This window comes from Lepisosteus platostomus, chromosome 6, assembly GCF_059453375.1.
Source record: "Lepisosteus platostomus isolate fLepPlt1 chromosome 6, fLepPlt1.hap1, whole genome shotgun sequence".
Taxonomy (NCBI): Eukaryota; Metazoa; Chordata; class Actinopteri; order Semionotiformes; family Lepisosteidae; genus Lepisosteus; species Lepisosteus platostomus.
Window position 1 is genome coordinate 60,914,804 of NC_142616.1, and position 16,425 is coordinate 60,931,228.

Below are 16,425 nucleotides of genomic sequence, written 5' to 3' on the forward strand. Positions count from 1 at the left end.
ATGTGTCTTTGGAAAGTGAAAGGAAACCGGACCCCCCTTCGAAACCTCAAACGCACATGGGGGAAACATGGGAACTCTACACAGAAGGCGTCCCAGTTCGGAATGGAACCCTTTACACTTACAAAAATATATTACTTTTATATTCATGGCTCCGTTTTAAAAAGCGAAACCCTTAGCTGCCGTTACAACACAACAGTGCAGGCGGAGCAATTGTTTTGGTCCCTAACCGAGCTGTACTTCATTTGTGTAACAAAACTCCCAAACGTTGAGTAAGATCCTTAAGTTATTGTCATTTACTTTCCCCTAGATATTTTTCTTACATCCCGTTATGGGAACAGTATCTGAAGCTCTGTTAACAAGTTGACAGATATGTGTTAATATAGTAAAACTATACTATTGTAAATAATAAAAAAAACTTATATGATGTTTGAAATCCTGGCATGTTAGATTTATATTTCGCTATGTTTTATCGGCTTCCCAGTTCACAATTGTTGTTACAGGTTGAACGGCCTTTTGTTTTGCACGCCTGGATAAAGACACATCACTCATGTTCTTTATTGTGCAAAAAAGAACAGTCACAACAGATGGTATTCGGTCTACATACAGTAGCTCGTATCAGCTTTGAATCATTTAAGCTTCTTTAACTAGCATTCTATAAAATAGTATATTATACTATATAGTGCTATTGTAATTGGGAATCATAAGTTGTAAGCTCTCCCGGTCTTACGATGAATTAAAAAATGATAATAAATGGTTAGGCAGACATACAATAGTGTCAAAATGTTGTTAGACAGAAGTTCTTCAGTGCAAAGTACTGTTTTATCAACACTGTATGTGAAACTGCAAGTAGACCTGCACTATACTAAGTGAGCTGCCTCACTACCCATGTTAGACCACATAAAAAAGACCGTCTCCAATTACAGGAAGGAATGTGGCTGTAGGCTGCTTATCAGCGTGTGTTTGTTTGAAATTCTGCTAGTCTGAGGCGGTAAACTGTCTCAAGCAGGTCAGGTCTCAGGTGTTATTAATAAAGATTGACAATTTTTTTTCACGTTCAAGGGAAGACTAACGAGAATCATCTATTGTTCCTAGTGAATGCATAAAAAGGTAAGATCTTTAGTGTCAGCTTATCGGTTTATTTGTAGGCTTGAACCTGAAAATCTCTTGTTTAAAGGAATTGAGACATTGTCATCTTGCGACACCCAAGTCTGCGTTCATTCTTGGTGTTCATTCACATACTGTACACATCATTAATCAAGAAAATGCAATTTGCGAATTGTAGGCGATTTCAGCTGCTATATCTTTAAGAAGTTTCGATAGAGACGTTTGCTGGAGTTTTACTTCACGTTTTGACTGTTTTATGTGTGCTCTGAAAATTAGCTGTGCAGAAGTTGTGGTCAAAAGCTTTCGAAGTCTTATTTCCTCAGTGTCTGTGGTTATGTATTATACATATGTTCCAGTTCCACTTATCAGCTACAGCTTTAAAAATGTTTCATTTTTCTAACTTTACATTTAAAAAATATCTGGAACAATTAGATTGATTAATAGCTTAATGAAAAGTAATAAGAAAATAAAACACGTTTCATTCTTTTAACATTCCAGTAGGAACGTCTTATTGTCCCTTTGCAGCACACATATTGACACTTTTTTGTAATCCTGTTTTCTTCCACTGTATTTATAAAATATAATCCTACTGTAACATACTGTAACATTGCAGGCTTAATTAATTGTAACTTAAATTGTAGCGACACATTTGTAGGAATCGGTGAAAATATGCTGGTTAAAACTTTTAATATTTCATAAGCACTTTGCTGATCCTGTCGCATTTTCCCATGAATGAAAGAAAACCACAACTAGTGTATGTAACAACGTCGCTATATATGAAAATCCCAGAAGGAAGATCACTCCCAGTATGCAAATTATCGGAATATACTACTATGAACTCACGTTTTCAGACTCAAGTCCGCGGACCCTTGATCAATTACTGGCCAATCACTGCCGTAACCTTAAGTAGCATTGCGATTCAATTGTATACTCGGGAATAACCCAGAAGTGTCTTTGGCAGACTGGAAGCTTGAAGCTATTTGGTGGACGACAATCTTTTCTCATTGTTACCATTAACCGTCAATTAAAATGTGATTAAATAAATATGTACCCTGGTAAAAGAAGAGCTTTTTTTTTCTTTCATAAGACATCTCATGTGAATCACATTCAACCAAGTGTGTCGGTGCTACTGTGTTGTTCATGACAAGACGGGGGATAGTGATAAATGTGATAAGGAAATGCAACCAACTTTGATTTTATTGGTAACAAACCTCTTAAAATAAACTGAAGTATTTAGATCTTTTGACCTTCTCAGGCCATGGCTTATTTTTTTAAGGCACAGAAAAAATACAAAGGCTAATTTCTCCTGAATATTGTCCTAAAGAACTTACATATAGAAAAAAACAGAATCACTAAATTATTCATCATTGTGAACAGCAGTTCAGTGGCAGTATTGCCCTCAGCAGTATTTTAGTTTTTGTGAAAGAACAGTAACAGAGGGAGAAAATCGGTCAGTGGAAGTGAAAGACAGATTGGAAAGCATCTGGGAGAGGTCTATGCAGTTGCAAAATTCCCCTTTGTTTAGGTGAAAACATTTATAACAAAACAATAATAACTAATACAATAATAACAATAGTAGAAATAATAAAACAGCAAAAACATTATACATCTTTTACTATTAAGGACACAAACAGTGGTTTATTTGTTCAGCTCACCATTTAAAACTTACATACTCTTATTTATATATAGTATAGTGAATTGAATATGTATTTAAAGTACTATAGTTGTATGTATGTGCCAGTTTATGTGTGTATCACAGACAATACTTAAGATTTAAAACACTATACTTGACTTGAAATGGTTTTAAATAAATATTATACAAGACTGTTCACGTACAGTATTGTCCAGCGCTCTAACACTTGTTTTTTCAAAAGTAAAGTCAATAAGTTTTGTTTTCAACCATGTTATAATGCCATGGGTGGAACATATAATTAAGTCTTTATTTCAAAAGAAAGTAACAGTTTTTTTTTATTTAAAAAAAGGTATCTGATCAAACACCTCCATATAGTTAAAGGAAGGAAGTTCCATTTTATTCTCAAATGCATATTTATGTTGCACTGGGTCTTCCTTAATTTACTTTAAATAGCTTTGTCATAACTAGTTCTGTAAAGATTTTACAAACCCATTTTGTAACCATTCTTAATTTTTTTCGCCCTTGAATAAGAATAATATACAATAGTGGTTTTCTGCTACTGTGTTCTTTAGCTCATTTGTGTTGAATGTTGAAATGAGTTTCTGGATAATGGGGTTTCATTATTACATGTCATGGCTGGTCAGGATTACTGAAGCCTTAGTACAAATATCTGCCCTAATTTGACTTCAAACATCTACATTCAAAATGAACACAAACAATTTAATCCTATTTTCAGTGTTATTTTAATATTAGTGACATCATGGAGGTACCAGTAAAATACATTGTTTCCCTTGAAAACATACAGCCTAGCTCTTTTAAAATTCTGCCTCATTCCCCTTTAAACTGGTTCTCCTTTAAACTGTTGTTTTGTATATCAGTCACAGACAGATAACTCTAGTTCTGAGAGACAGACGTGGTTTTGAAGAAAAACATGTCACTGCCTACCCAGATAATGATCTTTCTGTACAACATATGTTGTGGCTTTCATGAACATGAAGACCTATGTTTATACTTGTTTTGTTTCACCACGTATAGAAATGTGAATAATATAGAAATGTAGAGCTTAGAAAGACACATGAAATTAGTGTAGTACAGATTTGTCTTTGAACCTTTTCATAAATATGAAGATTCTGTTCTTTAATCTGTGGGGGGTTTTTTTTAAACAAAAATGTTTTGAGTGCTCTGTGATATCTGACGTGAAAGAATCTACTTTTTATTTTTCAAAATTATATTTTTCTCCTTTTAATTGCAAATGACAATTCAAAAGTCTGAAGTCATGAAGATTGCATCCTTCAACATCCAGCGATTTGGTGAAAACAAAATTGCTGACAAAAACATCCTTTCTGTTCTTATCAAGGTAAGACCCTGTTTTTGAAAGCCACAAAGCTTTTAACAATGAGCAAGAGTTTTGTACATAGAATTATATTACAGCCAGTTTTGAAATTATCGAGAAGAAAAATATTATAAATGTGCATGTAATATTTTACAAAATATTACATATTATTAATAAGTAATAGATTTTGTATCATGGCAACATGCTTCTTTAAGATGCTGTCTCACGGCTCCATGGATCTCCGCTTCAGTCTTCTGTCTGTGTGGAGCTTGCACGTTCATGCTAGTAAAATAAAGTTCCTAGTGAGGAATGACAGTCTAATTTAAATACTCACTTTTTTTTGTATTCCTACAATGAAATAGTGTCCCATCTATCAGTCATGCCTTGTGCCTTGTTTTTCCTAAATAGGCTCAGTCTTCCCACAACCCACATATCCCACAAGGATTTGTGGGTTATCAGTAATGGGACAGACAATCTAGGAAAATAGTCCAAATGCAGCTTCTCTGTATAAACCTAAACCCGAACCTTCACATGTGTGTAGTTAAACATGGGTGCAGCACAAGCTGTCACAACTGGATGTCTATGTACAAATAGGATAGGGATAGAGGAGCTCCGTGAACTTGCCCCCCCTATCTACAAGGATGTTTACAAGTACCAACAAACTCGGTACTTGAACTCCTGATTGTGATGAAAACGATGGGGGCAATTTGTTTTCCGAGTCTGTCTGGTCGGGTGGGGTGGATGGTTCAATATATTTCAATATAGTGCGTTCTTTTCCTGGCTGTGACGTCACTCTGTGACGTACAAAAGCAAAGTCACGACCACTAGATCTTTCAGTTGTGATCTTTTGATCAGTTGACCCCAGATGTTGCAGCCTTTACACGAATAAACAGTGTTACGTTTAGGGAGGAGTTACTATGTTAGTTCATTAGGTTAGGTATTTTCTTTTAATTTTTAACCATGTTCCCGAAAATGTATTGCTTGTGTACCCTTTGATTGGTGAAGAGACACCAGTTTCCAAATTACCGCTGGTACAACACGAGGGCCCATATTCACATTTTTAGGTATTAGTTTCCAATATAATTTAACAATAAAAAACAAAATTGAAAGCACGAGCATAATAATATAATGATCATACACTTTACATTTCTATTCATTTTTGAAGTACAAAGCAGAAGGTGTTTCCCCTACCTTAAATGTACGATTAAAGTTGTTCAAATACCATGTATTCATTACAGAAAGCAGCGGAGACAGTTATATTGCAAATAAAAAAGTATTTATTTCGAAACGTACGGGACATTGTGAATCAATAAAGACGTTAAAATACAAGCCGATGGTGTTATTTTGCAAATAAGTAAATCATTTTAAAAATAGATTCTCATTGACGGTATACAAGCCGATCCACCTGCCGCTGCTGGCTTGAACAGCTCTCAGACCCGCGATTGGCTAAACCCCCGAACAGTCCGGGCCGCGATTGGGTGAAGAATGAGAATCGACACTCTGATTGGGTAAAGCGCCACAGCAGAAGTTCTGTATGTACCGTATATGCTGTATGAGCACGCTGGATATACAGTAACACATACATTGGTTTTCAATTACCGATCAATCTAGAGAAGTCGCACTGGGGTCAAAACTGAATAGCAGACAAAAAATGCCAGATCGAGCATGTATCGAGCTGCTACAATCAAACGCGTGCACGGGGAAGCTCGATACATGCTCTGGGAAGCTGGGAAGCAGCTGGGAAATTTCTTCAATGGCACAAACGTAGCACTAACAAATGAGACCGGTTTGGTTTCCCTACAACAGGGAAAGGGGGCTGTAGGGGGGCTGAGTGACGTCACGACCCCGCTAAAACATGGCGCTATATATCGGAAACTAAAGCAGCACAAACGCTACTTTCAACTGCAGAAACCGGCACAAACATAGCAGTAACGAATAAGGTGGGCTTCATCGTTTGTGCTGTCTGTATGTGGGGGGCAACTTAAAGGAGCTGGATAGAGGCAGAAATAATTAAAATAGACCCCAAAAAGCCTACTTTAACCATTCAAGCCCGGCACTTAAAATACTTAACATTAGAGAAGAGAGTATGGGAGAGGTGTTTGCACAGTTCTGTAGGTCAGGAATGGTGTGGTGAGAAAATATAAGATAGGAGAACAGATACAAGTATTTCCTGTTGTTGTTGTTGTTGTTGTTGTTGTATCCTTGTAATTGCCACAGCAGAAACAACATGCCAACCATATCAGTGGTCCATGAACCAAACAAATGAGCAGAATAAAAATCCTTGACATTAATAGAGGGTTATAAATAATACTGTTAGGGGCTGTTGTAAGAGACTATTGAAGTGCCTTTTTTCGAATCTAGATACAATGGGCCACACCTGGCTAGTTTTAACACCTTGACACCTTTGCTCCTTTAAAAACTCGAACCATCTCTTTCTCTCGCCCTGCCCCCTGGTACAATGACCATCTGCGATCCATGAAGGCAGCCTCTCGCAAACTTGAGCATAGGTGGCATCTTTCCGGCCTAAATGTACATTACCAGGCTTGGAGAGATTACTTATCTGATCATAAGGTTACCATAGAGTCTGCTAGATCCACCTACTTCTCTCACATCATTGAAAATCACCAAAACAACCCCAGACATCTTTTCTCCACCATCAACAGACTGCTCAAGCCAAACTGCCCTACCACATTACCTGCCTCATCACAACTTTGCAACACATTCTTAGATTTCTTTAGTTCTAAGATTGACAACATCTGTCACCACATTCTCCACTACGCATATCATTTCCATACCTCCTCCCTCCTCATCCAAATTCTCTGGTTCCCTTCTCTCCAGCTTCTCTCTTCTTGACTCAGCATCCCTCAACAAACTAGTTACACGCATGAAACCCACCACATCTATCTTTGATCCCATTCCCACCATTTTATTCCAGTCCTGTTTCTCTTCTCTCTGGTCAGCTTTTAAGATCCCATGGCCTAAGCTTTCATTTTTACACTGATGATACTCAAATATACATCCATACCAAACCTGACACTGATCTATTCTATCTAATTGCATCTCTGACATACAAATTTGGATGACTCAAAACTTCCTTCATCTCAACTGCGACAAGACTGAAGTCATGCTTATTGGTACCCCCCATCAACTTCGTAAAGCCAGTCCTGTAACCCTTTCTGAAGATGGCTCTGTACTTGAGCTTCAATCAAAATTGAAAAACCTTGGGGTTATATTCGATTCTGGCTTAACATTCGACCCACATGTGCAGCATACTGTCAAAACATCTTTTTTTCACCTTAGAAATATCGCAAGACTATGCCCTATGCTATCATTAACTGTGGCTGAAAAGCTGATCAACACATTTGTATTCTCTCGAATTGACTAATGTAATGCTCTACTCGCAGGGGTATCAAAATCTACTCTGAACAAACTGCAGTACATCCAAAATTCAGCACCAGAATCCTGACCAGGTCTAGTGCAAGTGTTCACATTACTCCTGTCCTGCAGTCCTTGCACTGGCTTCCTGTCAAATTCTGTGTAGACTTTAAAATCCTCATGCTCACCTGTAAGGCTCTGCATGCCTTGACACCGCAGTACCTGTCAGAACTATTATCGCCCTACTCCCCACCTCGCAACCTCCGCTCTTCAAATTCTGCCCTCCTTACTGTCCTCCAAGCCCGTCTACATTGTATGAGTGACAGGGCCTTCTCCTGTTATGCCCCCAAGCTCTGGAACTCTTTGCCCAAGGATATCAGAGAGTCACCCTCTCTAAACTCCTTCAAATCCAGACTCAAAACCCTCTTCTTCAGAAAAGCCTTTACATAATTGGTTCCATTCTTCACCCCTCTGCTTTTCTTAGTACCACCATCCACGGTCTCCCCTATATATTGTAATTGTGTCTTATCTTGTGTATTCTCCTTATTTATTGTTATACTCTTCTTATTTATTGTTATTGGCATCCTGTAAAGCGCTTTGAGAAGCCACCTTTAAAGGCGCTATATAAAATAAAGTTGTTTATTATTATTATTATTATTATTATTATTATTATTATTATTATTATTATTATTATTATTATATTAACATTTCAGTTCTTGGGAGCTTCAAAGCAAGGAGATGTTTGCTGAGAGGCAGGGTGGAAGATTCAATGATCAAAACAATCATAAGGTTTACCTTAGTTAATTAAGTTCTTGGTAAATGAATAAGAGTGTCAACGACATAAAACAGGCATGTAGGAAAAAGAAAAAGACAGGAGGGACGACAAGGGACAGAAAGGCAGAAGGTGACTTGTCCAGATCATCCAGAAAGGCCAGCTGGAGTGAAGTATTTGAACCTTGTTAAGAAAGTTCTCCAATCTGGTTTTAGGAACTGTGATTCCTTTGGCTAATAACTGCCTCTGCTGGTCAGTGTGTGTATTTTTAAAATAGATAAATAGGTTCCCATTTATTTTGGAAGCATCCAGGATTACAGATAATGAAATTTATCTGTATGTAGTTTGTTTTCTGTTTAGTTTAGAAGGCATATTTCTCTTCTTTTGGCCTTTTTAGGCGTTATATAAATGTTGAACACTTGGTAGCCGTCTTGGTGGTCAGGATGTAAACCTTTGAAATGCCCTGTCAGTAAATTTGTATATAGTGTTAACATATGTGTTGTAGATTTATGTTGTTAAGTGTTTTGTATTGTCATTGTTAATAAATATTTGTTTAGCCCAATGTGCGCCTTATTATCTTTTCATCAAAAGTGTGCCAGAGAACAAAGAACTCAGGTGCCTCTGAGACTTATCTGTTTAAGGTGTGACTAGGTTAATTAAGCAACCACTCAGGTGTATTCTTGGCAAAATACAAGTTGAGGGTTATGATTATTTTAATTATGGATTTGTCTGCTCAGTCGTTTTCTGATATTCAGGAATAGATCCGGTTTAAATATAGTAAAAGGTAATGATGGGGTGTAATTACTATGATGAGTGTTTTCAAAGTGTAATTCTGGAAATACATTGACAGGTCAGTTGGTAATTCCATTGGTAATGGGCAAATGTCCAACACAATATGTGATAATGGAGAAGAAATCTATGTATTCTGAATCATTTTTTTTTGTTCTCTCTTCCTAGACTGTGTCTCGGTATGGCATTATCCTGATCCTAGAAGTGGTGGATGTCAAAGGAAAAGCAATTAAGAAATTTTTGGAAGAGCTAAATAAGTAAGAGTTTGGGGCCTTGCTTTAAAATAAGAGTTGCTATAGGTACAGTGGATAGCAAGTGTACAGTTTGTTGCAAAGCAGGCAAAAGTTCATTTATATCACATGGGCAGTAATTCTGAGAGCGGTGAGCAGTGGTGGTCTTTAATGGCTTCAATCCTGCAGCAGCATATTCTGTAGTCCCCTTAAAATCACACCCCTCATAAATGCTAGGTTAATTGTGTAACTAAAAGCACAGGTGGGATAGAAAATCTTAATTTTCACTGAGGACCAAGAATAGGTAGCACTGAATAATAAGTAATTAGCCATCTCTTTATATATAGTGGTTTATGTTAAACAGTGTAAAGGAACATACTGGAATGTTATATCAACAATTAGATCAACAATTGTAGTTGAAGTTGAGAGTTTGTTAAAAAAGTGTAAGAAACATTTGTAAAACACATCATTGTAAATGTTCAGCATTGTGTATTCACTACAGCCTCACTGCTTTACTTATTAAGATGATGATGTTCACTGTTGTAGGACAGTCAGCTAATGGAGAGAAACATTTATGAAAATACAGGGAAACACCTGAACTTTGGTTTGCCTGTCAACAGGGCTAATAAGGACAACCCCTACACGATGCAAATCAGCACCCGCCTGGGAAGGCACACTTACAAGGAGCAATTCATGTTCCTTTACAGGTAAAGCAGACAATAAAACATCAGTTCGGGTGGCTCATGTGCCTCATGGCTTGGATATTATTGATTCAAACCCAGCCTGGGGTACAATATCACCAGCAGCCATATCACCCTGCAACTCACAACTGGCAACCCACTGAAGCTAAGCAGGTGTGAGCCTGGTCAGTACCTGGATGGGAGACCTCCTGGGAAAAACTAAGGTTGCTGCTGGAAGAGGTGTTAGTGGGGCCAGCAGGGGGCGCTCACCCTGCGGTCCATGTGGGTCCTAATGCCCCAGTATAGTGACGGGGACACTATACTGTAAACAGGCGCCGTCCTTCGGATGAGACGTAAAACCGAGGTCCTGACTCTCTGTGGTCATTAAAAATCCCAGGGCGCTTCTCGAAAAGAGTAGGGGTGTAACCCCGGTGTCCTGGCCAAATTTCCCCCCTGGCCTCTACCCCATCATGGCCTCCTAATAATCCCCCTCTATGAATTGGCTACATTACTCTGCTCTCCTCCCCACTGATAGCTGATGTGTGGTGAGCGTTCTGGCGCACTATGGCTGCCGTCGCATCATCCAGGTGGATGCTGCACATTGGTGGTGGTGGAGGGGAGACCCCATTACCTGTAAAGCGCTTTGAGTGGAGTGTCCAGAAAAAGCGCTATATAAGTGTAAGCAATTATTATTATTATTATTATTAATACCAGGGGTTCTCAGAGGGCAATGCACCATTGCTGGGGTATCGCAGGGGTTTGGTATGCTGATACTGCTTGGGGTCCTAAGTTTCCCCACTCTGGCATCTGTGGCCAGTCTGAGGCTTGTACGCGTGTGGTGTTACTGCGGGATTCATGGCTGTCCTCTGTCCTCTGCTGTGTGTGCTCTGTGATCTCAGAGGGATGTGACATGAGGAAAATCTGTAGGAAACATCTCTTATGAGCTGGTGTGGGACCGGTTACTATAAGCTAGAAGAGAATCACACTTGGTGGCTCCAAAAGAGGAAGATCAAAACTTTACAAGCTCAATAAAGATGAAGATAATATAATGCACTTCCTTCAGATTACTTAAATTGACCCTGGTGTGTGAAATTCAAGGCTGGTATTTCAAAACCCAAGCCTTGTATCATATCTCACTAACCACCACTTATTGGCTAAGTTCAAAGTCATAATCTACGGAGCACATCAAAACAAAAGCAGATCCGCAAGTAGAATATAAGGGATGTATCAGGACCAGCTGTTTGCTCTCAATCACTTTCTTTTACTCAGAAGAATCAGAAACACATACTGTACATGTTGATCAATGATTAACAGTGTATAAAGGTTTTTGGAAGTTCATTTAAATAAATTATGATTTGTGCAGTGTAATTCCACAGGTTGCATTTTTCAGATGTAATACTTAAATTTCTTTTTTTTTCTATTTTAAAATATTTTACAAAAGAAAAAGAAAAATCATACAGTTTTGCTGAGTGCATTTTGCATTATTTCTCTGGTTTGGATCATTAAGATTCACTGACTGCATCTTAAGGTGGAAATGGTGTCCCTTGTATTTTGACTGTAAGGGAAGATTTGGTGAAACTGACTGGTTCGTACCAGTACGAAGATAATCAAGTGGGCGACGAAGATGCTTTTGCTAGGGAGCCGTTTGTTCTGCGTTTCACTTGTTCAAAAACAGGTAAGTAGATGTCACTGGTTTCTGTAAGGAAGAAATGAGACAACTTTCAAATCAGCTTACTGTAGCTGGAAGTTGTTTTTAGATGTAGTTTGGAATAATCCAGTTTGTGAAGTTAGTAAAAGCTCTTGCATCCCTGTCACCTCTAGTCCTTGTATTGAACCTGTAGTGGTCTTTCCAGTGTTTTGCAGAAATATGTTTCATGTAGGACCTTCTACTTTAAGCCATGTGTAACTTTACAGATGAATGAATCCTATCATTTCATTTGTTCCATCCAGTGTGCTTTTGTAGATCAATGCCATCTTCTTCCAATGCTGTACACAGAGTCTGTACAAAGGATTCTGTCTCAACTGTTGGCAGTAGCTCAAAAAAATTGGCACAATCTTCTTGTTTGAAGACCTAGCGGTACTAATTCACAACAGAAATGTGTTGCATGAAGGTTGCATCCATGTTCTCATCACTGACAAGTAACTAAAAACATATCACCAATATATGAGATTAGTTCTTTTTGTACATCAGTCAAAACAATAATGTAGTACCCACACCTCTGCTGAACAGAAGACTGGGGATCTAAAGATGTCGGTAGTTAAGGCATATGGTCATTCAAAATATTCTTCTGTGCAGTGTGTTAAGGTCATTCTGTTTCTTTTTGCATGCTGTAACATACTGTAGTTGACAGTAAAGTACTGAGGAAGTGGATAATGTCCACTTGCTGCTTTTTTCTTTACTGCCATTTGAAAGATGCCCCTGAAACTCAACATGTGACGAGATCTTTCTTTTGAGCCTGCAGAGCACAGCAGCACACAGCATCATAAACCACAGAATCGTTGCCACACATTGCCCATAACATCCCTGTAGAACAGCAATATAATAAAACATAACAAAGAAAGTATAAAAATGTTTCCTACTTTATTTTACAATTGCTGCTATTAAACATATAGTTTTTAGATATAGTAAATATAACCATATAGAAATATGGAACAGATTAGGGACACACTCACACTTTAAGCAGTTAATAGCAGTTCTGAGTTCACTCAGATCGTGATTTACAGTTATTATTTTCTGCTCTTCAGTTTCTTTACTTGGTCATTAAAGATCTCACGGCACTTTTTGAAAGAGTAAGGGGTGTTAATTATAAAGTCCATCTTAAATTCCACTATGGGCTTGGCCAATCTGACCTTCCTACAATTCCTTCTTAATTCAAGTTGTGAAGCATTTTCTCATTTCTGCACCTGACCAGTGGTGAAGTCAGGCTGGTGGTGCATAATGACTGCCGGCACATGACCCAAGTGGATTCAGCACCTCAGAGGTGGCTGAACTGTATCTCTTTATGTAAAAGTCTTGGGATGAAAAGTGGTAAAAAAATAAGGAATTATTATTAAACAAATGCGCTGCTGTCTAAATTGATTGTACATTGTATTTGTCCATGAAGATTTAATGCTGTAAATCCATTGCGAGAAACTGTAATGTTTAATTTGAGAAATGAATTAATCTGTCTCTATTTTTGCGAAGTCCTCAAGGATCTTGTACTGATTCCTGTACATACCCAGCCCAGCTCTGTGGAAAAGGAGTTAGACGAGCTCTACGATGTGTTCTTGGCCGTGCAAGATAAATGGGAAACTGATGTATGTACTTCAGAAAATCCCTGAAAATACACTAAACGTATATGGTCCGAACAACTTAGTTTTATCTTGGCAAAAATGTATTCAGTTAATCTAATAGCATACACATAAAAAAAAAATCTACACTTTTTACTTTTGTGGTATTGTGAGATTGTGGACCTGCTCTACTGCTACACCTATGTTGTTACTTTATTAACTTTGTAACATACGTTGTACTTACAGTAACTCTAACTCCAGTATGAAAGTATGAAAATCGCTACAGTATGTGTTGGATACTGTTCATCAGTACTAAAGAAGTACTAAGATTGGCTGTGTTTTGCAGAACGTCATGATGTTGGGGGACTTCAATGCGGACGGGGGCTACCTCTCCAATAAAAAAATGAAGAAAATCCGCATCCGAAGTGACAAAAACTTCCACTGGTTGATTGAAGATGAGGTTGACACCACAGCCAATAAAGGAAATGACAACACATATGACAGGTGACTCTTGTTGAGAATGTATTTCTTTTTTTAATCCACTTCTGCCTCTCTTTTCTTAGATTTCAATAAGCTTCAACATTTTTTGTTTCCTTTCAAAACAAAAAGTTTAGGAAGGTTACAAATTTGTGAGGATAGTTTGTCCATTCTTGTTTGTTTAGTTGTTTTAAACAAATTTATCCAAGTGTTTCTTGATGGCCCCCACAATAGTCATCTTCAGATACCCAACATTAAACAGTTTGTCCCAAAGCCCCGTGACACTTTTGCATACAGTTTATCACCTGTTTCTTGTGTTCTTTGTTCAAGAACTAAAGTTTTAACCTCTCTGTAAAGTCATAACATAATAATAATATTTTTGTATTATTATTATTCCTTACACTTATATAGTGTTTCTCTGGACACACCACTCAAAGTGCTTTATGTGAAATGAGGATTCCCTTTCACTGATGTGCATCCGAAGTGTGCCAGTGTTCTCACAATACATAAGCTATCAATGGGGAGGAGACCGGAGTGATGAAGCAAGTTCATAAATGAGGATTATTAGGAGGCCATGATTGGTAAAGGACAGGGGGAAATTTATTCATTCCTACTCTTTCCAAGAAAGACCCTGGGATTTTTAATGACCACAGAGAGTCAGGACCTCGGTTTTACATCTCATCTGAAGCACGGCGCCTTTTTACAGTACAGTGTCCCCATCACTATAGTGAGGCATTAGAACCCACACAGACTGCAGGGAAATCACTCCCTACTTGTTCCACTAACACTTCTTCCAGCAGCAACCCTAGTTTTTCCCAGGAGGTCTCCCATCCAGGTACTGACCAGGCTCATACCTGCTTAGTTTCAGTGGGTTGCCAGTTGTGAACAGCATGGGTGATATACTGTAGCTGCTGCTACTTTTAGATTCATTTTGTTTGAACGTCAACTGGAGCAGGAACGTTATTTGTAATGTATGTATGGAATTCCAAAATTTATAAGGTTCCACATAAACTTTTTAGATGTTCTTGGAAGTTATTCACACACACAGCACACTGTCCATTTCAGGGTTATTCAGAGTATAGCTCAGTATCCCCAAGGTGAGTCAAGGCTTTGAAAAACGGCTTATAGCCCCTTGTGTGGACATATTGAAACATAAAATGGTACAGTATGTTGTTTTTGTAGATCGGTGTCAATATCATTTTTCATACACACTGATTAGATAGACAAACATTTCTAGGTTATTAGATTGGGTAGGGAATCAATTTGACCAAACCATGATTCTGCTCTTCTGTAGCAACGTTTCCAACCAAAGCTGATCATTAGTATTAAAATCTGCATTACCATCCATTATCAGAATGTTTATTCTGAACTTATTAGAACATGTAAATGCCACATAGAAGGAAACCCACTCCAGAACCAAGTCCAAAACCGAAGCATTGTTGTGTGCCACACGACCACGCACTCTGTATTAATTACTTTACATTGCAGGGTGAGGTTGCAAGAAATGGTCAGGTTTTGATCAAATGTACAGTAAATACTTTACTACCGGTGGATTGCTATGAAAATAATAATCTCCTCTTTTTATCCCTTTTTAATTATATTAGGATTGTGGTTTATGGTGACGACATGCTGGATGCTATTGTCCCATATTCAGCCAAACCATTCAACTTCCAAGAAGAGTTTCAACTGACTGACGAAATGGTAGGGATCTTTGTAAGACTTTCAGCGAATTACATAACATAATGGAGTATTGGCACAATGCTTGAAAGGACAGCAGATGAAGAAATGTCTGATCTGTGGTGAAACTGGTGATAAATAAACTAAGAAATAATAAACCTGAAATCCTGCCTTTGTTACCTTATAGGCTCATATCCTCTCTTTAGATTCTCTGCTGACCTTGAAAACAAACTTTATAAAGAAACTGTATCAGCTTCGGATTGGTTAGTTAAGTAATAAACAACAGATTTGTTTTTAATACATATTTATAAAACATAAAATGCATAACATAAATTGCAGGTTAAAAAAACATCACCAGAAACGCTATTTTCTTTCAGACTCTGAAAGTGAGTGATCACTATCCTGTGGAAGTTGAATTGAAGGCTACAAATTCGCAAGATCGCAGGCCAGGGAATAAAAGACCCAAACCAACTCCTCAGACTCAACCTGCAGCTCACCTGAGGGCTGGGAAAAAGCCCAGACAAAAATAGAAATATGCTCTCTGGCCAAAATATCAGGAACCTCCGTGGAAAATGGAGCCTATACTGGGCCTTACTGAGTAATGATTATGATGAAATGTGATTTTTTATTTGCTTGGCCATTTTCAGGTTGTCAAAAACGTTAAGCTCTTATGTAATATTACTTACAAAATGTGGTGCCATGAAATAAATTAGAATATTTGCCAAATAAGGAGAAACATAAGAAAGGCCATTGTTTGACTTTGATATCATCATCCATTGGCAAGCTTTTGTCTGTAATTCAGTAAAGTCACTTTTGTTTCTCCTTTAATTTCATGGCAGCTGCAGTAATATTCAAACAAGTGCATGCCTTCATTTCCAATGTTTTTTTTTTGTTCCTAATGACATAATTTACATAAATATCGATTTATGTTTAAATTTGTGAACATATTATTACAGTGGTTGACAAACCAAAAAGTTTAAATATATTAAAATGGACGTTTAAATCTGCACCTATTTAGAAATGAAAAAAAATCTGTATGTCATTTCTGAGTATGAAACTATTAAAAACAACACAGATCCAAAAAG

The 16,425-nt window shown here is 37.8% G+C and overlaps 1 protein-coding gene across 1 annotated transcript; it reads left to right on the forward strand.

The window, feature by feature from the left end:
* The first annotated feature begins 932 nt into the window (after positions 1 to 932).
* dnase1l4.1 (deoxyribonuclease 1 like 4, tandem duplicate 1) lies at positions 933 to 16,424 on the forward strand. The gene is made up of 9 exons (XM_088636720.1): positions 933 to 1,107; positions 4,005 to 4,094; positions 9,175 to 9,263; positions 9,857 to 9,943; positions 11,479 to 11,591; positions 13,101 to 13,213; positions 13,533 to 13,690; positions 15,268 to 15,364; positions 15,718 to 16,424. Exons 1-9 carry the CDS (start codon positions 1,096 to 1,098, stop codon positions 15,868 to 15,870), a joined length of 912 nt encoding a protein of 303 aa, XP_088492846.1. The 5' UTR covers positions 933 to 1,095; the 3' UTR covers positions 15,871 to 16,424.
* Position 16,425: the final 1 nt, after the last annotated feature.